The following is a 27,226-nucleotide window of genomic DNA, read 5'->3' as shown; positions in this document are numbered from 1 at the left end:
TATTGGCAGGAGGTGAAACCTAGGCCTTACTTAGATTACAGGCCCAGATGTTCAGTCCCTAATCAACACAAGTGTCAAGAAAGCAATGACAGCAGGAAACCGCTGGCAACCTTCATGAGCTCTCCTCGGCCTTTGATTCGAGCTGGAGTGTTGGTGGCACAGCCTGAGTGCTTTTGTCATAAAGGCCTCTTCCTGTTTCTACACAGCGTGCATCACAGCACCAATGCCAGATGGGAGCAAATTCCCTTCCAAGTGGCCTGAAACCGTACCTCCATCCTTTCTGTTCCCAACTCCTCTCTGTCCTCAAACGACTCAGCATCAGGAAAAGGACAAATATTCTCTTCCCCAATACAATGATTTATGGTTTATTTAGCTTTATATTTATTTTTCCAAAAAAAAAAAATTAAGCATCAGCTGGGCCTGTTTTTTAACTGTTGGTCAAGGTGATGATCTTATTGGTATTAACGACAGGAAATCTTACATACAGCTCCAAGACACTTTTTTCCTAAACTCCTGTGACTGGGTTAAGGGCCCCTCTGTGCCTGACCATCAGAGTTTTCCCTGTGGTTAACCTTTATCTCAGCAGTTACAGCCTACCAAGGCTAGGGGCTCATGCTTATGACCTCACTACTACAGACTCATGTGGAAGACGCTCTCTAAAACCAACACCTCCCAGAGTACCTGGGATATAGAAGTAGTTTTACATATTTCTGTTGGAAAAAATGGACAAACAAGATCTAAATGTTTTGTCAGGAAAGCATCTTTGGACAGGGGGGAGCAGTGAACGGGATGTAAAGTGAGTAAGTAAGAATAATAATTTAAATTAAAAAATGTTTTTCATGGCTAGTTGATAACGGTAATTTTGCTACTGTTATGAATCATAATGTAATTATCTGATATGCAACCCCTGTGGAAAGGGGAGGGAGAGGCAGGCAGATCTCTGGGTTTCAGACTAACTTGGTCTACTTAGTGAGTTTCAGGCTAGCCAGCCTACAAAGTAAGATCTTGTTTCAAAACAAACAAACAAACATAAGTACTGGTTTTATGTGTACATTTTCATATGTATTCATGTTCATAAGTCACTGTGATTGTCAGCCTCACTTGTCAACTTGTACAATGTAGTATGAACTGGGAAGAATCTTAATGACTGCCCAGATCAGGTTGGCCTACAGGTATGACCCTGCCAGGTTTTTTTTTTTTTTTTTTTATTAACTTGAGTATTTCTTATTTACATTTCGAGTGTTATTCCCTTTCCCAGTTTCTGGGCAAACATCCCCCTCCCCTTCTTTATGGTGTTCCCTCCCCACCTCCCCCATTGCCGCCTCCCCCAACAATCACGTTCACTGGGGGTTCAGTCTTAGCAGGACCAAGGGCTTCCCTTCCACTGGTGATCTTACTAGGATATTCATTGCTACCTATGAGGTCAGAGTCCAGGGTCGGTCCATGTATAGTCTTTAGGTAGTTCTGCCAGGTTTTCTGATTATATTAATTAACCATATTTAATTAGTTAACCATATTGAGGCAAGAAGTCCCAGGCTAAAAGTGGAAAACACTATCTAATAGGCTTAGATCCCAGACTCTGTAAGAGTGGAGAAGCTGAGCTCCATACAGATGCATGTTCCATTCTCCCAACATGCATACATATGCACCCATCCATTGTCCTGACCTATTGTCCTGACCTACAGCTGCACCCATCCATTGTCCTGACCTACACACAGATGCACCCATCCATTGTCCTGACCTACACACAGATGCACCCATCCATTCTCCTGACCTACACACAGATGCACCCATCCATTGTCCTGACCTACACACAGATGCACCCATCCATTGTCCTGACCTACACACAGATGCACCCATCCATTGTCCTGACCTACATACAGATGCACCCATCCATTGTCCTGACCTACGCACAGATGTATGCATTCTTTCTCTGCTCAACTGTGGATTGGGCAGCTGTCAAGTCTCTGCCCCACTCACTGACTTCCTCAAAACAAAGTGCCATAACCTGGAACTCTGAGCTAAAATAAACTCTCTCCTACATTGCTTGTATCAGGAACAGAAATGACACTGGGATGGTAGCCACATGATTTTTAAGAACATTCATGTATAGTGAAGCAGTTTGATTAGTCCAGGCCCTCTGGAGGGTGCAAAACAAACATCATTCTAGCAGACTTCAGGTGAAAATGGCGACATACAGAATAGAGTCTGATAACAAATGAACCACTCCAGGCAAGGGGTGATGCCCGCTAGTCTGTCCTCTATTTTATCCCTGGCGCCAACATCTATGTATACTATAGTGGGGATAGAAATGCCAAGTCTGAGCAAGCAGGTCAAAATTAATTTTGATAGACTGTGAGATGCCCTGAAATTCTATACCAATATATTGATTGCAACGGCTATGTAGGTGACCCTGATAAAGATTTGGTGTTGAGAACACAACAGTTACAACAGGGAAATTTTAGAACAAGACCTCCTCGATTAAAGTCTTTAGTCCATAACCTAGCAAAGCCAATCAACTTCTTTGGTCTCCGATTCTTTGTCTAATTCATAGATGAGGATAACAATGGCGGTCCCAGGTGATTTGTAGAGTTGTTTAAGGATCCAATGCATAAATTTATGTGTAACATATCCAGAATAATCCCTGAGAAATACTAAGGGCTCAGTAAATCTTCACCTGAGGTCCACATGAGTCTAGTGAGAGGAGGAGAAGCATTTGGAGTACAAAACCCAGAAGACTCACTCAGGCGCTAGTCTCACTCCTGCATGACTGGTTCACCCTGTTCATATCCTGGACCTGTCAAAGGCCCAGGGTGATCAGCTAAGAGAGTGCCTTAAGATTGTTAGTGCTTAGCAGAGCGTGACTAAAGGAAACTAAGATGTCTCATTTGACAGCTCTCTACTGTAGTCAGTTCTTAGTGAGCAGCTGTGAACCATAAGACCTATGGCAAATAAAAGTCTAATTCTTCTGTTTCCCACATTGGCAACTTCATTCAGATGACCCCCACCCCAAAGAGAACCCCCTTTATAAGTCTATTGTACTGCAGGGTTAAAGACTGCTACACCAGCTGACGTTGTGTTTTACCTGCTCCAGGTAGTTGATGAGGGAGTTTTTGTTATCTTCCCAGTAGCTTTTGAGAGTCTCTTCAGGTGGGAACTTCTCACAGCTAAGCTCCACAGTGATCTCAAAGCAGTTGCTGCTCAGGTAATTGAAGTCTTGCATTCCTGCCCAAGCAGCAAAAAGTCAGTACGTACATACAGTGTGTGTGTACAGAAAGTCAGTACATACACACGCCCTTCTGATAATCTAAGGCCCTCAACAAAAGACGGAACAGTCGGTACACTAAAGGACTCCTTAGGGGTCTACACAGAAATGGCCTCCCATGGGGAACAGAAAACATTCTTGAGAGACTCTTGTTTTAAACACACAAAATCCAGTGTCTTAAATGGTTATTTAGCTCAATGCAACCATGTTGTAGGGTGGGGACAAAAGCAGATGCCATCCACATTACTCAGGGCTTAATGGACTTCAAGAAAGTCAAGCTCAAAGACTGTATCCCTTGGCCTGGTAAGGAGAAACGCTTCGCTCTAAGCTGCCTTCCTATGAGGCAGGGACTGGGAGAGTCTGCTGAGATGACATGAAACTGAACTCAATGTGTGTTCCTGAGGGATTCGACTTCCAGTGTATGATGTCTACTACCTATGCCTCTTAATTATATCAAATATTAAATCGATAAACATGGCACGTCTACTTCATATTAGATATAATGTTAATTATACTGCTAACTAAACCGCAGAGTAGATTTGATACTCAGAATAACTTTAATTAGATTACCATCACTGGGGGTGCTGTTGTCTAGCAGACGGCTTCCCTAGAGTCAAACTACCCACATTCAGATTGCTGTGTTGGCTGCTAAGAGTTCCTCATTGCCTCCCTCTACTTCCTGTACAATGGCTTAGAGCTACATGGCTGGGAAGGTTATATCTCCAGTACTTCGTGGCAGCCCAGAGCCAATGGAACAACCCAAGATGACCCTTTTTATCAGAAGACTTTCCTGTCACTTATAATCTGGGTCCTTTACCTAGTAAATCTGGCCAAGGCAGATGCACCTCTCAGCTCCTAACTGGATGTGCACGCTAAGCTCCTGCCTTGACTTCCCACAATAATGGACTGGACTTGTAACCCAAATAAACTCTCCTTCCCCTCTGCTGCTTTTGGTCAGGGCATCTGTCACAGCAAGAGAAATAAAATTGTGACAGGAAGGTAAAGATCTTCTGAGTTTTCTTTGTTTACAGTGGGACTAAGATTGACTAAGGTGTTGCTATGGTTACCATAAGCATTATCAGTTCTTTGCTAATTCATATGACTGTATATCATGCAGATGATACACAGGCTGCTTGGAGAGGTTGGTCCAAAGAAATCACTGAAATTTTCTCTCTTTGAGTCCTAAGTGAAGCCACCCTTGGTGCCTGCTGGTTCTCATTTCTCCCACCTCACGTAATTCAGGACTCCCTGCCTTGGGAATGGTGCCACCCACAACAGGCTGAATTTCCCACATTGACTAACAATCAAGATAATCTCCACAGACATGTGGTCAGGCCAATGTGATCTAGAATGTCTCTCAATTGAGGCTCTCTTCTTGGGTGATTCTAAGTTATAGCAACTAGCTATATAATGAACAAAACCAGTGTCTTAGAGCAAAATACAAAACTGCTCTCTAACGTAAGATGAACATACATTATTCTCCACCTGATGTACTTAATCTTAAATCTCACATAGACCATACTTCCCAACTGACTGAGGGAAAGTGTCAGATCTTGCCTGCCCAAATGCAAAATCTGAGTAGAAACAGAAGAAACTTGTACCATAGAAAACATAAAGAACATTCTCTTAGAGCATAAGGAATCAAAATGTAAAGCCCTTGCTCTCTCTGTTACCAGATGAGGCATAGGAAATATCCCTTAAGTTATCGATGATTGTACGTTTGCACGTTTTGCCCTTCATCTCTAGTTGAGGTTACACCTCTAAGTAGCTGGGGCAATTTGGCAAATGAGTTCTGCAAAGTAGTAGAGAGAAGGCCACAGGAGTTGCCTCAACTGTGGGGGAAGGTGTCCCAGACAGCTCCATGGACTGGTGAGCAAGCATTCAAATATATGAGTTAATGGAGGCCATTCCCATTCAAATCACCCCACAAGGTCTGCTAGACACTGCTGCATAGCCTCCAAAATGCACATTGGCTTAAGAGAAAGGCATGGCTCGCCTAACATAAGGAGGCCCTCTTACTGTAGATGGCTGAACTAGAAGAGTGGCTAGTTACCCATATTCAGTTTCTATATCCCCAGCGTACTCCTTCAGATAGTAGCACCTCCGTGTTTAAATCAACAAAACCAGAATAACATGTAACAATCACCTCGCTAAGACAGCCGAAAGTTTCATCTCCTTTTTTAATGACTGAGGAAGAGTGAAAATTCTATAGATGGTAACCATTTTCTGAGTCTACATGGTAAATAAAAGAAGCCAAGTTCCCAGAATCAGAGAGCAAAGGGGGCACTCACCACCGGGGACGCTGTACCATGCACCACCATTGGTCGTTCCATCTACAAAGCTACTGTCATCGTCATTCTTGCGACAGGGAGGTCGATTGGGGTCAGACATGACTGGGTTGAAAGAAGAGTATGCGCGAGCCAAGCTTTGGAAAATTGCATCATCGGGGCAGGAACTGTATTCGTGAGCAGTACCTAGAAAATGAATTCACAAGATGGGAGAAACAGACAGACCAAGACCCAAAAGCATCATTTGCTTGCTGAAGAGTCATTAGTGGTTGAGCCCCTGCTGACGTAGCTTTTCGAAAGGTGAAAGTTTCCAGGGAAGATGAAAGTTAAAAGTATCAAACAAAAACGCCTAGCTTGATTCTCTTCCTTAACACTAAAGTGTAAAGATTAGGCAGAACTTCCTAGGACCGTACCACCCGGAAAGCCCCTGCCTCAGAGGCTAAGCAAGGCTGGGCCTGGTTAGGACTTGAATGTGAGATTAGGTGGAGTGCACACTCTATTAATGAACCGAAAGCCTCACAGGAATGGTGAGATCACAGCAGGCCGGACCTGGCAAGATGGAAATATCTCCATTATTTAAATTGTTTAGTTAATAAGGTGTTTTCTTGGTAGGGCACAGGGGTGGATGCCTGTGGGGACTTGGGAGATCTAAGGAAAGGATCTAGTTCAAGGTCATTCTTGGCTATCTGCGTTTTAGGCCAAGTTCTGGGCCAACTTGGGCTATGTGAAACCTTGTCTCAAATAGATAGATAGATAGATAGATAGATAGATAGATAGATAGATAGATAGATAGATAGATAGATAGATAGACAGACAGATAGACAGACAGATAGACAGATTTCACCAGTAGCAATTTTATAAGCACTATAAAGTATCAACACACAGACTGTCTGGCATTAAACCTGATCTGTTTCTAAGCTTTCCTTGCATGTATATGGCAGGAAAGGACGTTTCTTTTGACACCCTGTAGTGTTATTTACGTGTTATAATTATGCCTGACTGACGAGTTACCTGGCTAACAGTAAATCATAAGATCTCAACGTGCACCTAACAGTGCTGTCTAACCTGACTTCTTTCAAATCTGGGTTTTTAGTATCTAAAACTGTATTTACACAGATCTTTCCCTTCAGGGTTCTCGGAGAAGGGATTCTACCTGGGAGTTTCTCTCTAAAGCTTAACTGAAACCCATGAGAGAAAAATCAAAGCAATGCTTTACCTCTATGACACTAGCAGGGGGGACCCACGGGCACAAAGTGAGAACACGCTATGTGTTGGGATTCCCACAGCAAGGGTGAAAGTCGCAGGCTGCCCCGGGTTATGAGCCACGCTGTACATGAAGCTCTCCAATGTCTGTCTGAGATCCACTTTACCAGAGACCAGGACTGGCCTGAATTTATAGTGGTGCTAAACCTTCCTATAGGCTCCTGCTGGCACTATTTAATACAGTTTCTTATGTTTCGGGGATGAGGAGGGTCACAAAATTATTTCGTTGCTATTTCACAAGTGTGATTTTGCTACTGCTATGAATCATAATGTAGAACCTCGTGGTGGTGGTGCATGCTCTTAATCCCAGCACTCGGGAGGCAGAGGCCCGCGGTTCTCTGAGTTTGAGGCTAGTCTGTTTCACACAGTGAGTTCCAGGACAGTCGAGGCTCCACAGAAAAACCCTGTCTCTAAAACCAGGAAACAACAACAACAACAACAACAAGCCCTGTATGAATCATAATGGAGCCTTCTGACACGCGACCTCCAAAGTGGTCACGACCCACAGGTTGAGAACCACTGTTCTAGGCCTTCCTTTTTCGCCTCTTATTTTTTCCAAAAGTTAATCGAGCTCCTGTTTTCTTCTAAAAGCAAAGCACTACAAGCCATTCTGCCGATTACCTGTCTGTGCCAGTACCACATGAAATAGCTGGAGAGGCTTGTAAATGCAAGCGCGCGCTTGCAGGCGCTGGTTCCCTGAGAGAGGTTCACATGAGGCACAGAGGCACACAGCTATTACAATCCCAGCCCTTGGGAGGCCAGGGATTTGTGAGCTCAAGGCCATCTCAGACTGCAGAGTAAGATTCTGTTTTAAAAAGCAAGACAACACAAACAGCAGCAGCTAATACAGAAATCATGCTGTCATTCTTGACTTGAAACTGAAGCCACTTGGTGGGTGGTGGGGGAAACTACGTACCACTCCGCGTCTCATCATACGGGTAATTAGCCACGAGGTCTCCTCCGTGCAGGTTGGCAGACAGCACAAATGGGATGTCCATGATCCAGTGAATGACAGCCTTGGTCTCGGGGGCAAGCTGTTCCAAAGAGTAAAGATCACGAGAATCAGAAGCTGACAACTGACATTGGTGATGTCTCTGAACGGAAGACAAACAAAATCACAGACAGCTCACAGTTCAAACAGGCTGGGTTTAGAAGGGAAAACATTTTCTTAGGAACAATACTCAACCTGCCAGGATCCGCTATGAAAAACTCTGCTTCTCCTCCTCCCTTTCCCTTCCCCCTCCCCCTCCTCTCTCTCAGTTTGAAAACAACATGCATATCACATTGGGGCCCCTTCCTCTGTCTGCCACGGCCTACACAACCTTAAGAATAATTCGGAACAAATCGAGAAACGCCTATTGAACCATAAAGTTTTCCTCCACGCAGGTTCAAACACGGCAGATTTTATTCCCCATTATTTCTTACTATTTTTCCATTTCCCTTCAACTACTTCAGACATTGCCTTTATGACAGAAAATAGATCAAGTCTCACTCAGAAAATCAGTTTACTTTGGAACAGCCATTTTAAGTTTTAAACAGAAGCACGCATTTTAGGAATTCGTGCTGACTTTTCAATGGTTCGTGGCCTTTCTTGGAAGTAAATAAGAAGGAATTCATAACAAAAGAGAAAAATCAATGTCGTAAAATTATAAAAATAAAAAATGTATAGATGTCTTTTACCCCGCTTGGTCCGCACTGTGGTGCCCCAAGATATCTGCTAGATATCTTGGCGGAAACACATCCCAGCCGCGCACTTTCCTATGCTCAAACCCTCACATAAAAGAACACACAACACAATAATCTTAGATCCAATTGGTAAGATATAATTGCCCACTTAAACATACAAAGCCCAGTGCCATCCATCCCTTAGGAACATTGATAACAACCTGTAAATACACAGAGCGGAATCTTAACATCACCTGCCATATTGTCCTGTCCACGGCCTCCTCCCTCCAGTCTCTTCCCTTTCTCCTCTAGTCTCCTCCTCTTCTTTCAAACTTCTCTCCCGCCCATCCTTCCTTCTCCTCCAATGACAGGCCTCCTTCTATCCTGTACCTGCCCCTCACCTGTACTTTACAAAATCAATGGGGAGAAGGTTCTGGTGAAGTCACCTGAGTCCTGAGTCCTGACTAGGCAGCTGTCCTTGGAGCAGTGGAATTAGCATCGAAATACAGATAACTTCAGGGCAAACCACAACAAATCAACTTGATTTGAAGGCTCTTTTGTGTGTAGGACCTCTCATAGCCAGTGGGAAGGACCTCAAACCTCTATCCTGTCACCTTTGAATAAAAGGGAAGGTTTCCCTGAGCTCAGAGCTACCCTGCCTTTTCAGGACAGAGTATGTAGTGGCATCAGATTTTTGTGTTTCTGTGCTGTTGATGACCAGGTCTTCCCCACAGTGTTTCTACCGAGCACCGGGGCATCCTCACTGGACCTGCGAGCTTCTCACTGCTGTTTCACAGAGCAGAGTCCAAAGGCCTAAGTAGCATCCAAGTTTACACAGGCAGGGATTCAAACTCAGGCTACAGGACTTAGGGACCACGCTGGCTCTAGATTATCAGTTGTTCAGTACTAAGCATGTTCTGATTCCCCATAGGGTGTAAGAAATCCCCCACTTGTGAGAAAGTGTGATTTAGAAGAGAGTATAGTTAACTGGTTCCAAAGGAAGTTTATACAGGAAATGTAAACTGGTGTTCCACAATACAGCGGGGTAACCCTTTGTTAATAAAGACCTAGGAGTAGACCAGAGAGATGACTCAGAGACCAAGAGAACTTATTGCTCTTCTGGAGAACCTAGCTTTACTTTCCAGCACCCACATCATGCAGATCACAAACACATATAACTCCAGCTTCAGAAAATCTAACACCCTACCTGGATTCTGCAGACACTACATACATGTCACACACACACACACACACACACACACACACACACACACACACACACAGTACAAAGAGATAATGAATGTCTAAGGAGCTGGAAATGCTGGTCACTCTGATTGATCGTTACACCTTCACATGTGTATGGAGTTCATTTCAATCCCACAATCATGTCAATCAAAAAGAAAAATAGCTCTGCACTATTTTGTTATTCCTCTGGTTGGTTTTGTTCTCTCTACTAACCAATGCTAGATGCAGACTATGAAGACATACAAGCTCAAAGAAGAAAATGTCAATGACTTCATAATTTCGTTCCATAAACACATCTACCTATTTATATCTGCTTTACCCTCTGTTTGTAACAATATAGTCATTTCAAATTTAAACTTTAAAAAACGTGTTTTGGAACAAGCTCAAATATAGTCCTGAACACACAACCTTTCATACAGCTCTTAGCTTTTGTCTGTTAGATCTCTTTTATACAAACATACTGATAATGCACATGTTACTGTTTTCAAAAGCAATCAAGTAAATTCTATGATTGGACAAAATAAAGAGGTTTTTGTTTTGGTTTTGGGTTTTTTTTGTTTTGTTTTTTTTTTTTTTTTTTTTTGACTGTGAACAGTCTTCCATCCTGACTAATGCTGGGAGTCCCTGGTTACTGTAGTTACCTATCTAACTGACCCATTTTGTAGAGAGCCCCCAAAGGCAAGACCCTGGAAAACTACACAACCACTTATGACTTTAAAACGCCTGTAAGTGTGCTGGCAGGATGGCTCAGTGGGCAAAGGGGCTTACTGTTGAATCAGAGTTTATCCAAAGGGCTCACAAGGCAGAAGAAAACTGACTCCCAGAGTTTGCCCTCTGACCTCCCTGCACACTTATAAACACCCGCCCCCACAACAAGCACACACAAATAAGTAAATAAATAAAAAAATTTTTAAAGCTTCTAAACTTTTCCATTTTAAAGACTCTAAGTTTAGCTCAATGACATGTTCTATAATTAGATGGCTTTGGCATTTAAAATATGTTAAAACTATATTTATTCAGATGCCTTCACAACTCCAGCCAGTAAAGAAAAGCATAACAGTAATAAATTTTCGGATGTATTTTAAGCCCTGCTGTCCTCAAGCAATTCAGGCCAAGGCTCACGTGCTGGACTGAAGCAACCGCGGAGGCAGGCTGAGAAGCTCGGGGTCAGATGAGAAATGACTTAGGAGTAAAACTGAGAAAGCGAGGGAAGATTTTTATTCCTAATGTCTGAAAACTGAGGAGAGAATTGGTCCCTCACGGTGTCTCTCTGGAGCACGGCGACATCTGTAGGGCTTCCTTGGGAGATAGGATGATTTCCTGCCATCTGTCACACACATACCTCACAGACCCTGAATCTGTATCCAGTGAACTCTGCATCTTAAACCATGATTCCTGGCAGTCAAAACAAAATAAACCTTAAAAAGCAAAGCCCTTTTTGAGGTGTAAAGATATTATGTTGAGAAAAGGGAACTTGAAAATGAAGACTACACTTGCTCTGAACACTTGCTCTGAGTCTAAATGGTGTGTCATTCTTAATGTCAAAAGTGAAGAAGGCGGAGAACTAGACATGGATTAGGAGTTACCTTTTATTAGTTACTTTTTCATTGCTGTGATTTTTCAACAGCACCAAGGCAACTTATAGGAGAAATAGCTTACGTAGGTCTTACGGTTTCAGAGGGTTAGAGTCCATGATCGGCATGGCAGGGATGTGACATCCTCCTTCAACACCTCCTAATCCCCAAACAGTTTCACCAACTGAGGACCAAGTACTCAAATACATGAGTCTATGAGGGACAATATTATTCAAAAAGATTTACTATAACAAATAAATCATCTCATATCTCTGGTAATGAATTAAAGTTGAAGTATGATATCCTTTCCTTTAATGTAAAAGTGGCATTGGGACTTTTAAAATGAATGCTCTCCTACACTGCCTCTCACAGGCTGGGAGGTGTTAGGTGTGTACCATCATGCCCAGCTCAACTGATTAGATAAATCATAATGGGCCCCAAAAACCATAAAATTGAATATATGCAGCTACACAGAAGTTGAGTTAATGTTCAGGACCCACAGTTACATAAAAGTAAGCCAAGGTGAGAGGGCTACTCTAGCAATTGTATGCAGTTGGTACTAACTGACGATAGCAGTTGAGAGCCACTGAGTCCCGGGCTCAATTCCTGGAGTCATGGGGTAGTTCACAAGGGTCTGTAACTCCAGTTCCCAGGGAAAAGCCACTTTGGTTTTCACGAGATTGTCTCAAAACAAACAAACAGATAAATGTCACAATTTTGTAAATAAAATAAGAGGTAATATCTTAAAAAATGAATGCTTTCATTTCAAAAGTACAAAAGCACGTCTCTTTTGAAGATTGATTTTTTACTTGTAATTATGTGTACCTGTGGGTATGTGCACATGAGTGCAGATGCCTCCGGAGGCCAGAAGAGGGCGCCAGATCCTATGGAGCTGGTATTACAGTGGCGGTGATCTTCCCAACACTGGTGCAGCAAGTGCTCCTCACAAGGAACCATCTCCCCAGGTTCCATTGGCATCTCTTAACGAGATTGTCCAAGGCAAACGTATGCAAACGCTATAGCGCAATCAGGCACGCAGGGGGTGGGGTTAACTAGAGAGGGAACCATCCATAATGGCTGGAAACAATCTCTTGTGCACCAAGGTGTCAATCAGCCCTCCTGTGACCAAGAGATTCTCAGAGTAATAGAGAATAATTCCTGTTTATTATTTTCCTCCTTTCTCGGAGTTAAAGACATATTAAAGCATGAGCTAGAGAAAGTATATGGGCAAATACCAGAGCCAGCCTCCACGGCCCCCTTTCCGTCTTATGCCCTACAGCTGATTACCCTATGCTGCTCTCTTCCACCCAGACCCACTGCTCTCCCTTCTCCTGAAAGTCATATTCAGGACAAGAAACTGTAAAGACATCTATGACTCAGAGGAGGGACGTTTGTCTCTTAATACCAGATACTGTGAGGCTCCTCCTCCTGCAGAGTCCGTGTCTCCATCTAGCAACTCCAGGAAGCACAGCCTGCATCCTAAGTGCAGAATCCTAATATAGAACTTTGAGCCAAAAATCTGGAACTGCCCGCCTCCCGGAGCCTCCTCCCGGTGTCTCTACATACGATGGTGGATGCCTGTCTGAACTCCAGCTGTCGATTTCTGTTGGGTGCATTTTTCAGATACAGCGAGTCACTGGTGAGACTTGTTTATCCTTACTCATAGGGGCCCTCAGCTGACTGTGTGTCAGGTTCAGCTATGAATCATAGCAAGCAATGGACTGAAGTCAACGAGCAAACAGCCCTATAAATAAACAACTATGCTATCAGGCATATGCAGCCCTGTGTAAGAACAGCACCTCCATCGCAAACAAATTCACAGAGCACAAGGAGTGTCAAACAGGAGCTGCTCAGAGAAGGTCACATGGGGGAAGTAACTCAGAGTGGAAGGGAAGAATATTCTAGACAATTAGAAAAGCAGCAGATATGAAGACTGTGTTGTTAGCAAATGGCACACTTGGGGGTACAACTAGAGCAGTTGACCACCAGAGGCAGATTAAGGAATAAGTCAGCCAGCAACCACAGTATCCACAGGGCATCTGAAGGGTCTCGGAGCTGTAATGAGAGTCTACTTCCCAAAATCTCACATAAGAACATCCTAGAAGTAGTGAACATCCAGGGCAGGTGCAGCAGCACTTGGGGATAGAAGTAGGAGGATTTCAAAGTCAAGGCTAGCCTGGGCTAAGTACCAAGATGCTACCTCCAAAACACAGAAATAAGTAAATAAAAACAAGAAGAAAGAGGAGACAATGGGGCTGAACTAAGCCAGGAACTGAGATGGAAATGAATGGGGTCAGGTGGTCAAGTCTTCGGGGAAATAAGGTGAGCAGGGACAGAGATAAGAAGTGAAAGACCTTGATGATAGGTATGAAGGAAACAAAAGCTGTTCTAAGAGGAAACATTTCTTTCTAGATACACTGAGCTTAGGGTCATAGGTACCACCTGATAAGGAGACCCAGTGAGCAAGGGAAACAAAAGGAAAGCTCCCAGGGGGTGTAGAAGGAATTAGAGATGTGGAACTTCGAGGGATCTTACACAGCAGCTGATGGGAACACCACCAGGAGAAGGATACAAGTACCAGGAAGTAGGTAAGCACAAGGTGAGACCTGGAGGAAGGCTGTGTCTCTTCCAAGACAGACAGGGCATGGAAAGAAACTCAGCAGATGTGAGGAGCAATAGAAAAGGTAGGTATGGTGGTTTGACCATGCTTGGCCCAGACTATTTGGAGGCATGGCCTTGTTGGGGTGGGTGTGTCACTGTAGTCGTGGGATTTGAGACCCTCATCTTAGCTGCCAGGAAGCCAGTCTTCTAGCAGCCTCCAGATGAAGATGCAGAACTCTCAGCTCCTCCCACACCATGCCTGCCTGGATGCTGCCATGTTCCCACCTTGAAAATGATGGACTGTACCTCAGAACCTGTAAACCAGCCCCAGTAAGAGTTGCCTTGGTCATAGTGACTGTTCATAGCAGTAGAACCCTAAGACAGTAGGCGATGTGGAATTTTACAGGAGAAAGTTTAGGGAAAAAGAACAAAGGTCAACAGTGTGGAGTCCCACAGAACTTGGTGGTCAGATAGGGCTGGGGTGGGGGAGGGCTTACTCCAGCCAAGACTCTTAACTGTGTTCTCTGCTTCCCCCATGCCCTCCCTTTTCCACACGTTATCCGGAGTCCTCAGAGGCATGCTAAGTCCCAGACTCCAGCCCCTCCAGCCTTGGCCTGGAGAGTCGAACGTAACTGTCCCACCCAAGATTTATGCCATTCCAAAGCCAGGTGACGGTGGCACACTTAAGCCCAGCACTCAGGAGGGAAGGGACAGGTAGATCTCCGAGTTTGATGCCAGCCTGGACTACAGAGTGAGCTCCAGGACAGTCGACGCTATAGAGAGAAACTATCTCGAAAACAGAAAACAAAAACCAACAAAAGCGATTCATGGCACTCCTGTGTCGTTCACTGTGATGATGACACTGGAACATGCTTCCCCAGCTACGGGACAGACCCCAGGAAAGCCGCACACGTGCTACCTTCGAATTTTGGTCCACAATTTTCTTCAGATTCTTCAGCAGGTGGTTGTTGGGACCGCCTTCTTTCTCATTAACATACACGATCCTATCCAAGTCTGGGAAGTTCCGGTTCAGATCTATTCCCTGGGCATTGCTGCGGCCCACGAACCAGTCCTTCAGCTCGCCGGGCTAAGGGACAACAGAAAGGCCGCCATTGCATATTAGCACAGTCGATACCTACTTAACGTCCCCATCATTGCCCTCAAAATTTGATTGCTGAGATTGTCTATTACAATATCCTCCCAATACTACCGTGCTCACCGCTTTATCAGCACGCTCATGAAAGGGCCCAATTTAAAATATTTGTTATAAACAGTTTGAAAAGAGTAGTTTTAATAAATAATATTTTTAAATTAATAGTAAGTATATGTAAGAGATGTTTAGCAGATTTCAATAACTGTCAATACAAACTAAATGATTATGGGTGTCCTATTTAAAAATCACACCGCACCGTCAACAATTAGCGTCAAGTAAAATTGCCTCTGTGAATCCCAGATGTCTGATTTTAAATCTACAAACAAAAAAATAATCCTAAGAACTTAGGATGAATTGGACATGAGTCTCTTGTGTGTTAATAACTTCAATGCCTTTTACAGGTTTCTTTTTAAAAATGTGTGTTCTGTTTCAAAATCTTGAAGAAAAGATTCTAAACGTCTTTATAATAAAATGATCAGCATGAGAAAAATGAATGTGTTTATAATGTTTGCTACGTAACATGCATCAAAACTTTACATTTTACACAACAAAGAGAACACACAACTATAATGTCCACAGTGTAAGCCCACATAGTTTCTCTGTAAAAGCCTTTAGTGCCAGATACAGTTATATATGCACACCTTTAGTGTCAGCACTCAAGAGGCAGAAGCAGGAAAATCTTTGTGAGTTCAAGGCCAGCTTGGTCTACAAAGCAAGTTCCAAGCCACCTGGGTTACATAGTGAAACCCTGTCTCAAAAATAAAAAAGCCATTAGTTTTAAGTCTCGCACTTAAAATGTATACAATTATTTTTATTGTAAACATGAGAATTTGGGTTTGGCTCTGGTTTTGGTTTGGTGGGGAGCGGGGAGGTAACAGTGGAGATTGTGTGTGTGCAGTGTCTTTACTGATCTTTCATAAAACCAGCAATTAAAGCAATTAAACTTCTGTAAAATAATGACCTAATTGCAAGTCATTCTGCCTTCAGTCCAGCAGAGAGCGCTAGGACGCCAGTTCACCCAGCGGCAGGCGTAGCTTGCGGTGGTTCTCAACCTTCCCATGCTGAGACCCTTCAACGCAGTGCGTGCCTCCTGCTGTGGTGGCCCCTCGACCATAAAATCCTCTCTGTTGCTACTTCACAACTGTAAGTTTGCTACTGCTATGAATCGTGTTCTTCGATTATTATCTGTGTTCTTCGATGGTCTTAGGCAACTCCCATGAAAGGGTGGCTCATTCCCAAAGGGTTCACGACACACAAGTTGAGAACGGCTGCTTTCAAGGCAAATTTGCCTAGTCACAATTACGAATAAAGAAGTGTCATTTATTTAACAGTTCAGTAAAACACAAAGCATTAACTCATTTACAAAACTTCTCATTAAAGCTTCTGCTGAAGAACTCTCATTCTTGATATTCTAAACTTTTTTTCTTCCTAGCGAGCTGGACTATGTCTCCCTCACACTCTGTGAACCCTAAGCAGTACCACGGCATCCTGGATAGACAAGTGCGCAGGGTTTAATATACCGGACAGATGGAGACGGCAGGCCACCCACCCTGCCAGGCACTCACCTGAGATGCTGCTTTCTCAAAGCCATCGGGGTTCAAGGAGGGCATGATATGGATTCGGGTACTGTGGATCAGGTTGACAATTGTCTCGTTCCCTTTCTGGTATTCGTTACACAGGTACTGGGCCAAGAAAATGAGCAGCTCCCGTCCAACCGCCTCGTTACCATGCATGTTCCCAATGTATTTAAACTCAGGTTCACCTAAAAGACAGAAAAAACGCATGGTAGGACTTTCTATGTCAACAAAAAAGACGGCAGAGGACACTCCCACTATGCTGACTTTTAGCAACTTGACACGAACCTAGACATATCTTTTCATAGACATAGCATTTCTCTTAATTGAGAATGCTTCCATGAGATTGGTCTATAGGCAAATCTGTAGGACATTTCCTCAGCGAAAGGTTGATATGGGAGAGCCCAGCTCACTGGGGGCTACACCAGCCACCCTTGGGAAGTTGGTCCTCCACGGTACAAGAAAGCAGGCTGAGCAAGCCGTGGAGTGCAAGCCAGTAAGCAGCACGTGACCATGGCCTCTGCTTCAGCTCCTGCCTCCAGGTTCCTGCCTTGCGTTCTTGCTCTAACATCCTTTAATGATAGACAGTAATGAGAAAGTGTAAGCCAAATCAAACACCTCAACACCTCCCCAGGCTGCTTTTGGCCATGCTCGTTATCACATTCATGGAAAGGAAGCTAAGGTGACAGATTGTGTGTGTGTGTGTGTGTGTTTAATTTTTTGTGTGAATAACCAAGAGCTTCTTTTCCCTCTAAACAAGGAAACAGGATCCCAAATATCCTATAGCTCTATCCTTCCAGTCCCCCTCCCCGGTGATGACATCTTGCAACATTGTGTCCACACTCAGTCCTTGAGGCCCCTTCCTGACATAGGAATCAGGATCACCGAGGAAGTAATTAAGGTTCACTGCAGTAAGTCCCAAGATTCTTGCTGAGTAAGACCTGTTATCCTAAGAGGAAGACAAGACCATGAATTCTCTCTCCTCACTGAGGAAAGAGCCTGTGAAGATGAGCACATTATGGAGGTGTCCACCGGCATGGCAGGAAGAGGGGGTTGATCACAAGCCATGTCTGCTCCACCTCCATCTTCGTTTCTTCAAAACTCATGGAAGGAGTGACCTCTATTGCCTACACCAGCCGGAGAGAAGGGACTCTAGCCAGCTCACAAACAAGTCTCTGGCAGGCCTTGCCCTTCTCCCCGTCTCCTCTACCTTGCTAAAAACTGTTCATTTACACTCCTAAAGCTGGCCACCTAGGAGCATCCATTTATTTAGTCACTTCCTCCTCCTCCTGAGGCCAACCGCCAAGGTTTAGCTATCAAAGTAATAAAGTCCAGCACTCAAAAGGTCCCTTGGCTCACCTAATTAACAAGGCCAATTAAAATTAAACACCCCACCCTAGCACGGGGCTTCCCCCTACCTTTATAAACCACCGGTTCCTATGTGCCGCACCTGTCTCCTGTCTATTCAGAGGCAGCCCTTTGTCCTACTCCAGGACAAATAAATACTCCTCCTCCCTCTCCCTTGTCACCTTCTCCTTCTCCTTCACCCTCTGTCTCCTGTCTTTGTCTCTCATTCCCTGCCCTTTGTCCCCCTGAGGCAAATAAGTCTCCTTTGTGCTGAGAATTTGGCCTTGGGGGCCCTAATACCATTTCTTACACTGAGTCCAGTCTTTGTTATGGTGTCCCAATCAGACCCACATCCTAATTCTGATAAAACCCTGGATGCCCTCGTAGGTTATACCCTGCACTTTGTTTTCTTGCATAACATAACCCTCAGCAAACATTTGAAAGGTAAATATTGTTACCCATCTCTATTTTCTAGATGGATGAACTGAAATCCACACTGATGAAGAAACCGGACCTTGATTGTGCAGCCCGAGAGACAAGAATGCAAATCCTGGCCTTCTGCACTAGTTAAAAGTCTATACTCTCTTCCCCCCTGAGCCATAAAGATTAAAAGGAGACAAACGGTGTGGGATCAAGCCCTGTACCAGTTCTTACTGGCTGGCCCTCTGTAAGTCATTTCAGCTCTCATTCTCTCTGCCATCTTAAAAATAGAGAAAACAAGAGGTTGTACCCTGTAGAGAAGAAATAATGGCTGCAAATACCCGTACCCGGAAACAGGAAGTGCTGTGCCTTTGCTGTCACTATTCCTAACAGTGTTATGATTACTGCTACATTATCTTGTCACTGTGAGATTCCTTGTCAGACATAACCTAATTTTTGTAACTAATTACCTAGAATAATAAGGAGAGACGGTCGTTTCTGTTATCAAGATGGCACAAATGAAGCCCAAGGAGAGAAAGTGTTGCTGAAAGACTTTGAAATGGAATGCAGTCGCCCATTTCTACTGCTCTCAGTTGCATTCTGGGAGGACTCCTGATGCTCCAGAGCTTGGCAGTCAAGGGGTCTTCCTGAGTTCTGCTCCTTTCTGCATCATCTACCTCAATTTCTTCAGTGGACAGGATACTCCCACTTATAAAATCGTGAGACGGCTCCTCTGAGTATTAAAGAGACAGTACAGTCCTCTCTCTCTCTCTCTCTCTCTCTCTCTCTCTCTCTCTCTCTCTCTCTCTCTCTCTCTCCCTCAAATGTATTACTGAAATATTCTTTGCCTGAGATCCGAGAGCCTCTGACAATAGTGGCTGTTCACAATGGTAGCCTGTTCTTGGGTGTCCTTGTGCGCCTCCTCCAGAGTTTATGCTAATCTTAATCTGAGGATCAGGTGGGAAGTGGGACAGTGCTAATTATATCCAACTTGCTCTGTTTTCCTTTAAGGAATTTAAGGAAGAGCCTCTACCTAAACTACCTGCAAGGGACTGGTCAAGGGGCAAGAAAGAGGAGAAGAAGGATGAAGGATGTTCCCTTTGATTCTGGCCTCCAGTCACACCAGTTTGTCTTTTTGTGAAAGCACACTCTTAATTCTGCCCCTTATTGTGTAAAACATCTGCACCCGACACCTTCCCTTGCTGTGTGTAACACCTGCACCAGATTCCTTCCCTGGCTGTGTGTGACAACTGGTTGGGGAACAGGAGAAGCTGTTGCAGAGAGAGAGGAGAGAAAAAAGAATATAATGAGAAGGCCAGGCTGATTCCATGGTAGACTTCAAATTGGCAATTAAGGAGACTAAGCCTAAAAACTGGGCAACTCCAAGCAAGGCCAGGCAAGTCAATTACTAATAGAAAAACTCCAGGTTCTCGCCTTTACTCCCAGGTAATGGAATGTCCCAGCCACCTGACCATGGGTCTGCAGCAGTTTCCAGACTTCCTCAGCTTCTTCCTCAGTGACAGTCCTCAACCCTCCCTCCCCAGCAAGTTTCCGTGCCCCACATCCCAGTAACTGAATGACTATAGAGATGGACCCAACAGATTCACATAGAGGTCACCTACCTACCCAGGAATTCCCTAATGTGCTCTAAATCCGGCCTGCAAACTTACTTGGGGGTCTCTTTCAATCTTGGTCGTGGGAGACCCCAGCATGCTGAACTTCTGCAGAATAAAACACTCTTTGAGTTTACATACTATGTGAGTCCAGGGTATCGTTCTTCAGCAAATCATGGACCCTTATAATAGATAAAGGAGTGGAGAGAGATACGAGGGAAGAGAGAAGAGAGGAGAAATCAAGGTCAATGAAGGGGGTGAGAGAATGGAGATTAGAGGGGAAGAAGAAAGGGGAGGAAGGAGATGGAGAATGGGGAGAGATGATAAACACACACAAGAGTGATATAGAGAGGGAGAGGATGAATACAGTTGAGAGAATGGGGAGACAGTTGGGGTGGGAGAGGATGGAGAAAGAAGAAAGGGAAGAGTGCAAGCAAATAAAGGTGAGAAGCTATCTCACGTTGTTTGAGAAATTGATAGGGTGGGCACTGTGGTCCCCAACCCCAACACAGTCTGCAGCTTCCCGTAACTGAAAAGTATGAACTTGCCCCATGTCTTGAAGAGAAAATGACTAAACTGAACTTTTAAAATTAATTCTCTGAGTTTCAGTTTTAAAAGGGAAACACTACCTGTTTTATGATCACCGCTATAATATCTTGTCACTGTGAGATTCTTTGTCAGACATAATGTAATTTATCCTTTGTAACTAATTCCCAAGTATAATAGAAGAGACTGTCACTTAGCCAAATTGGCCCATCTGCTTCAAGCTGGCAGTTTCTTTTGCATTTAGACACAAATGCTTTGGGGTTGTGCACATTCTCTTTGTTTCTGCTATGGGTGTCACCATTCCCTATGCCATGCTTGCTTGTGACTCTTGATTTCTTGGTCAAAAATATTTCACTATTGTTTCTGGATTTTGCCTGTGCAAGAAATTCCTTTCACAGCAACTCTCCCCAAAAATGTTTATTATACTTATGAGTAGATAAAAAAAATCTTTGGGTAAACATGAGACAACATATGTCATTACATATGTTAACAACATACTAATATGTTGAAATTTAAAACTCAAGGTAATTGTGACAGCACAAAATAAGGAAAGTTATCCCTGACCTCAGAGAGAAGTTGAGCCATTACACAGTGCTAGCTCCAGAATATGAAAAACTCAATTCTTTTCAGCAGGCTAACATGACATAGGAGATGGAGTCATGATAATTAAATATAATATTTGTTGGATCTCATATAAATCCCCTAGCAGAAGAGACCAGAGGGAACTTAGAAGCAAATAAAACACCAAATAAAAAATTCCTAAACTCTAGGAATGTGGGGTCTGAAGACACAGCTGTGTGCTTGAACGCTGTCAGGGATGAAGCAATGATCGGGGAATGTTGGCCACACCATGACCCCGCTTCAGGATTCCAAACCACACTATCTCCTGTACCTCGTAGGCTGCTCCCCAGCCCTGATCCCACCTAAAGCCAGAGGGAACCTTTTGCTAAGAAATAACTTTTCGCTATTATTGTCGTGCATATGCCTGTGTGCGTGATATTCAAGGGACATAGAAGACGTGTGGATGTCAGAGAGCATCCTGGAGGTGGCTCCCTCCTTCCGCCTTCACATGGGTCCAGGGATTGAACTCGGTTCATCAAGATTGTAAAGCAAATGTTTTACCTGCTGGGACATCTTGCTGTACCCGAGTTATCTTTTAAAATTACAACTCTCTTAAGAACCTATCAATAACTACCCATTTTCTCCTAGGCCTAGGTTTGACCAACCCAGCAGTCCCAAGAAAAGAGAGGCCTTGTTTTCTTTCAGTCATACTACAGCCAAGGTGCTGTTGCCTAGAATATTCAAATTAAAACATGAGCATACTTTTCTACCTTCACATTTTTTAATTACAAATAACCACAAAGGAACACAGGTAACGAGGCCCTGGCATTGTTAACACCTCAGTTTGAAATTGTGTATTAATCACTGTGACTAGATTCCCTCCCCTCCCACACTAAGCCTGCAAGGTTTGTTAGAGGTAAAATGGCGTCTCCTCCAGTCTGTCAGCCATACTGTGCAGGGAACCTGTAATATGAAAAGACCTCAATAAATAGTAGGGAAATCTTGAGAAAGTTGTAAGTTAAACATCCAAAGCCCATCTTCTACACAGTGAAAGAGAGTAAGTGAAAAACCGAAGGGAACTTGAAGCATCATAAAGAAGGAACTCTGAGTGCCATGGAGAATATTAGAAGCCTCCATAGCTTGCTGTCTTAGTGGAAATTCCTTTTGGGGAGTAGAGGCAGCAGAGTTACAAAAGCTGATTTCCCAAGAAGGAGATTAATCTCCATGGTCACCACAAAACCTTGCCAGGCAAGAGTTCTCTAATCACTATTTTTGTTGTAGAGGCTAAGCAACAGCTTCTGAAGAAACTGCTTTCAGAACCCTTAATCCCAGAACAGAGCCTCAGTTGAAGACTGGGTGGGATGAATGGACCTCACAGTGCCAGCCTGTCTTCAGTTTATTTGGGGGCTGAGGGACACGGGGACAGGTGGTGGCATCTGTCTTCCTGTTTACAACGTGTTCAGGAAAGAGCAAACCCCAGGTTCTCCAGGGCTGAGGCTGCCAGGACAGACAGGACCAATGGAACTTGTGGATGTAATTGATGATGCATCCAATGGAAAAAGATAGCATTTTCAGCAAACTGGGTTCCACACGGGCTCCCTTATCTCTCTCAAGGACCTCCACTCAAACCAGCAAACTAATAGAAAAACTAGGAAGCATTTGGAACACATGGGCTCATGAACCACCCAATTCTCTAAGATCAAGCACAATTTCATAAAACTCGCTCACTATCAGACTCATCTCATCTCTGGATAATAAATCCCAAGTTCCAGGGTTGGCAACTGAAGATTAGCACAGGAGCGGGTAGATTGCACAGGGGGTACTCAGAAAGCTTGCCTTCCATACATCAATTACCACACAGTTCTTTTTAAGCTGTCAGTATTGAAGTTCTTTTCACAAGGCAATAGTCCTCAGTCAAGAGATTATTAAGGCAGTCATCATACATAGAGAATCCTATTTAATACGGATCTCTATAAATTCTCTATAAAATATCAAGTTTCTTTTGTCATCCATCAGTAGCATGGAATAACTAATCTACCTGATAAGACTGGCATTCTCATTAATACAAGTAACACAAAAAGTACACAAGCTTGACACAAGCTAGAGCCATCAAAGGAAATGTCCCTATGAGATCCAGCTGTAAGGTATTTTTTTAATTAGTGATCAAGGGGGTGGGAGGGGTGGGTAACCTGACCATTAGTGGTGCCATCCCTGGGCTGGTCATTCCGTGTTCTATAAGAAAGCAGGCTGAGCAAACCATAAGCAAACAGACCAGAGAGCAGCATCCCTCCATGGCCTCTGCACCAGCTCCTGCCTCCAGGTTTCAGCTCTGCTTGAGTCCCTGTCCTGACTTTCTCCATTGATGGATTGTGATCTGGAAGTGAAAGAGAAACTCTTTCCTCCCCAACTTGCTTTTTGGTCGTAGTGTATTGTTAAAGCAGTAGAAACCCTGACTAAGACAATAAGTTAAGAACAATCACTTTTAAAAATAAAATCCACAAAGGTTTGTTTTCATTTTTTTTTAAGATAAATCTTGCTAAGTAGGCCAGACTGGCCAACACTCAGATCATCCTTAGCCTCCTCAGAACTTGGGTTGTAACAGGTAGATATTACCAAACCTGGCAAGAGCCACAAAAGGCAGAAATTACTTCAAAAACCCCAACCTAGAGCAGCAGAAGATTTTAAGTCTATCCTTATTACTCTTAATTTGCTAAATCTATGTATCAGTATGACTTGAAATAAATATATAAAAAAACACAATTTAAAGAAATCTTTATTGCCACAAAAGTAAAATGTTAATATTTTACTCCAGAGAAACGCACCCACCAGGCTTAACGTGTAGATACAGTTTGAAGCAGTCGGTAAGCTAGCAATGCTCTCAAATACAGGGAATATTTATACTGTAAAATGATCTGAGAGGCTTTAAAGCAGAGAGGTTAGAAGCCCAATAGGCTAGTCTAAAAGAAATATTCAAATGGGGCTAGCGAGACATCTCATCTGGTAAAGGTGCTTACTATCGAGCCTCGGGATCCAAGTTTGATTCTCAACACACATATACAATAAATAAAATTTCATCTATAAAAAAAGTTTTAAAGAAACAGCTAACTGTAAAGGCAGATATAAAAACAGTATATCTGCTATATTTCCTATAAGAAAGAAAGAAGGAAGGAAGGAAGGGATGGAGGAAGGGAGGAAGGGAGGAAGGGAAGGAAAGAAGGAAGGAAGGAAGGAAGGAAAGAAGGAAAGAAGGAAAGAAGGAAAGAAGGAAGGAAAGAAGACCATTTCCTTTTCCTCATAGAAACACCAGACAGGCTGACTAACCATTGTGTGGTACTGCATTGGCTAGGGAGCTTGAAGGGCCACAACATGGAGAAAATTACTGTTTGAAAATGAGCTACTGCGATGGTTTGCTCGGCACTATTAGAAGGTGTGGTCCTGTTGGAGTATGTGTGCCACTCTGGATGTGGGCTTTAAGACCCTCATCCTAGCTGCCTGGAAGCCAGTCTTCCATGAGCAGCCTTCAGATGAAGATGTAGAACTCTCAACTTTGCTTGCACCATGCCTGCCTGGATGCTGCCATGTTTCCACCTTGATGATAATGAACTGAACCTCTGAACCTGTAAGCCAGCCCCAATTAAATGTTGTCCTTACAAGAGTTGGCTTGGTCATGGTCTCTGTTCACAGAGGTAAAACCCTAAGACAAATACTGAATTTGAAAGTGAGAGAGGAATTGTGAGACTACATACCAGCTACCAGAGCACCATACATGTTTAGGAACAATAAGGAACACAGAGATAGAAACAAGCTTGAGTAATAGTAAGTAACAGAAATCTCCTGTGATTTAGCCTGAAAACAGGTGAAGCATACACCAAAATGAATCGGTTCACCAACATTTTATTACAAATGAATCCCTGTTCACACGGGAGGTACACTCACCGCCCAGCCACACAGGGAGGCTGGTTCTAGAACACTCCAAAGCTAGCAAAACATGAAGAAGCTCAAGACCCTCATTTATATATAACCTTGTAGGGAGCCGTATTGGATTTGAGCCTGGCCGCTTTGTGACTGCATAGCTCAAGGTGGCTACGTGACTGTGGGCTGTGTGGCCACAGAAGCTCACCCCTAGGTGGCTGCTGTAAGATTATAAGATTGTTGGACAAAAGCCTCTCCCAGGAAGACGCTGGGAGCAATCACAGGATGTTTCAGCCTGAGCAAAACACTGGATGTCCCTGAGCAGATTCCAGAGAAGGGTTCGACCTTTTCAAAGAACATGTCCCCGGAAGACTGTTGCCTCTTTGTTTAAGGAGGATATCTTGCAGTTTAGTGATTCACCCTATATCCTTGGGCACTTCCCAATACTCCCCCCACCCTAAGTTTCAGTTCCCGCTTCTATTCCTGCCTCAGAGCTTTAAATGCTGTACATTTCTCTCAATAAACGAGACCTTGACAAGAGAACTTTTGCTTGGTCTCCTTCTTCTCTTCACCCCCATTGATACACAGGTAGAAGGCCTCTTCAGGACCCTGAAGTCCCCGCTGGCGGGGGCATAACCTCTCCTCTTTCTCCTCCATACTTGACATCATCTGGGTACAGGTAATGTTTAACACAGAGCAAATACCATGCAAAATAACTGTTTGTGGAGTGCTCCTACAGGGTAGCAAGCAGAAAAAAAGGCTGTATGTATTCAGTATGGATGAATTGTTAAAATATTTTTGAGGGGAGTAAAGAGATGGCTCAGTGGTTCAGAGCACATACTGCTCTTCCGTTCCCAGCACCCACAACTGCCTGTACATCCAGTTCCAAAGAATTGGATATCTCTGACCTCTATAGACACCTCTAAGCACATGGCAAACATTCAGACACACACACACACACACACACACACACACACACACACACACACACACACTCTCTCTCTCTCTCTCTCTCTCTATATATATATATATATATATATATATATCTCAGATAGTAAAATAATTTTTTAAAAATAATACTATTGAATAGCACATATTCATAAACAAAATTCCATTTCTCAAGGACTCTACAATGGAACAATGACTTCAGTGACTTTAAGAAATGGACAAAGGCTATAATAGCTTCCCAGTCATTAAGCTGATCTGACTCACAAATTGCTTGCAGGTAGGGACACTGGAACAGATGGGCCCTTTCATCAATGGGCCCTCTCCTCCTGTGGTAAGGATGGTGTAAGCCCATTAGTGCTGCAAATTGCTTCCATTCATTTGACAATCAGCACTGTTACAGTTATAAATCACCTTTGCAGGAGCAAAGCCCTGCCGGTTAGTTACTGAATCATCAATAAGGACATCAATAACTGGCTCCTGCTTCAGCACAACATTAGCAGGCTTTTTTTTTTTTTTTAATGCTGAGCATATTTCTGAAGGAAATTCAAAACGCCAAGAGTCAGATAAGCAGTGGAAGAAGTGAGTTTACTCGTAAGGACTGGTTTGTCTTCTACACAATAAATGATGGAAAATAAAGGGAAAGAAACTTTAAATACACACACACACACACACACACACACACACACACACACACTGCAAAAAAAGAAAAAGAAATTACAAACCTAGAAAGCACTATAGACTCCTACTTTGTTTTTTACTGCTTTTCAAACCATATTGAAAGAACAACCCAATTAACTTAACATCTTAAAGTGCAGTCTTACTTAATCTGATTTTTTTAATGGTCTCTGAAAATAGAACACATTGCATAACTATTTCTATCACATACAGATTGTTTCTTTAAAGCTTTAGTTGATATTTTTAATTTAATTAATTAATAAATTAATGTAATTTATTTACATTTCAAATGTTGCCCCCTTCCTGGTCTCCCCTCTGCAAATCCTCCTATCCCCTCCAGTCCCCCTGCCTCTATGAGGGTGCTTCCCCACTCACCCACCCACTCCCACCTCACCACCCTAACATCCCCCTCTGCTGGGGCTTGGGGCCTCCACAGGGCCAAGGGCCTCCCCTCCCATCGATGTCAGATAACGCCATCCTCTGCTACATATGCAGCTGGAGTCATGGGTCCCTCCATATGTACTCTTTGGTGGGTAGTTTAGTGCCTGGGAGCTCTGGGGAGTCCAGTTAGTTGAT

The 27,226-nt window shown here is 43.6% G+C and overlaps 1 protein-coding gene across 1 annotated transcript in view; it reads right to left on the bottom strand.

The window, feature by feature from the left end:
- Nucleotides 1–27,226, bottom strand: part of Cpe (carboxypeptidase E) — a 101,457-nt gene that overhangs the window by 8,664 nt on the left and 65,567 nt on the right. The window contains exons 2-6 of the mRNA XM_032919317.1: nt 16,620–16,816; nt 14,821–14,988; nt 7,733–7,850; nt 5,557–5,739; nt 3,086–3,225 (exon numbers count right to left, since the gene is read on the bottom strand). Of these exons, the coding sequence (XP_032775208.1) occupies nt 3,086–3,225; nt 5,557–5,739; nt 7,733–7,850; nt 14,821–14,988; nt 16,620–16,816 (806 nt within the window). The remainder of the gene's footprint in view (nt 1–3,085; nt 3,226–5,556; nt 5,740–7,732; nt 7,851–14,820; nt 14,989–16,619; nt 16,817–27,226) is intronic.

The sequence above is a fragment of the Rattus rattus genome, chromosome 13, assembly GCF_011064425.1.
Source record: "Rattus rattus isolate New Zealand chromosome 13, Rrattus_CSIRO_v1, whole genome shotgun sequence".
NCBI lineage: Eukaryota > Metazoa > Chordata > Mammalia > Rodentia > Muridae > Rattus > Rattus rattus.
The sequence above is the reverse complement of the archived record's forward strand: the minus strand, read 5'-3'. Positions and strand labels throughout refer to the sequence as shown.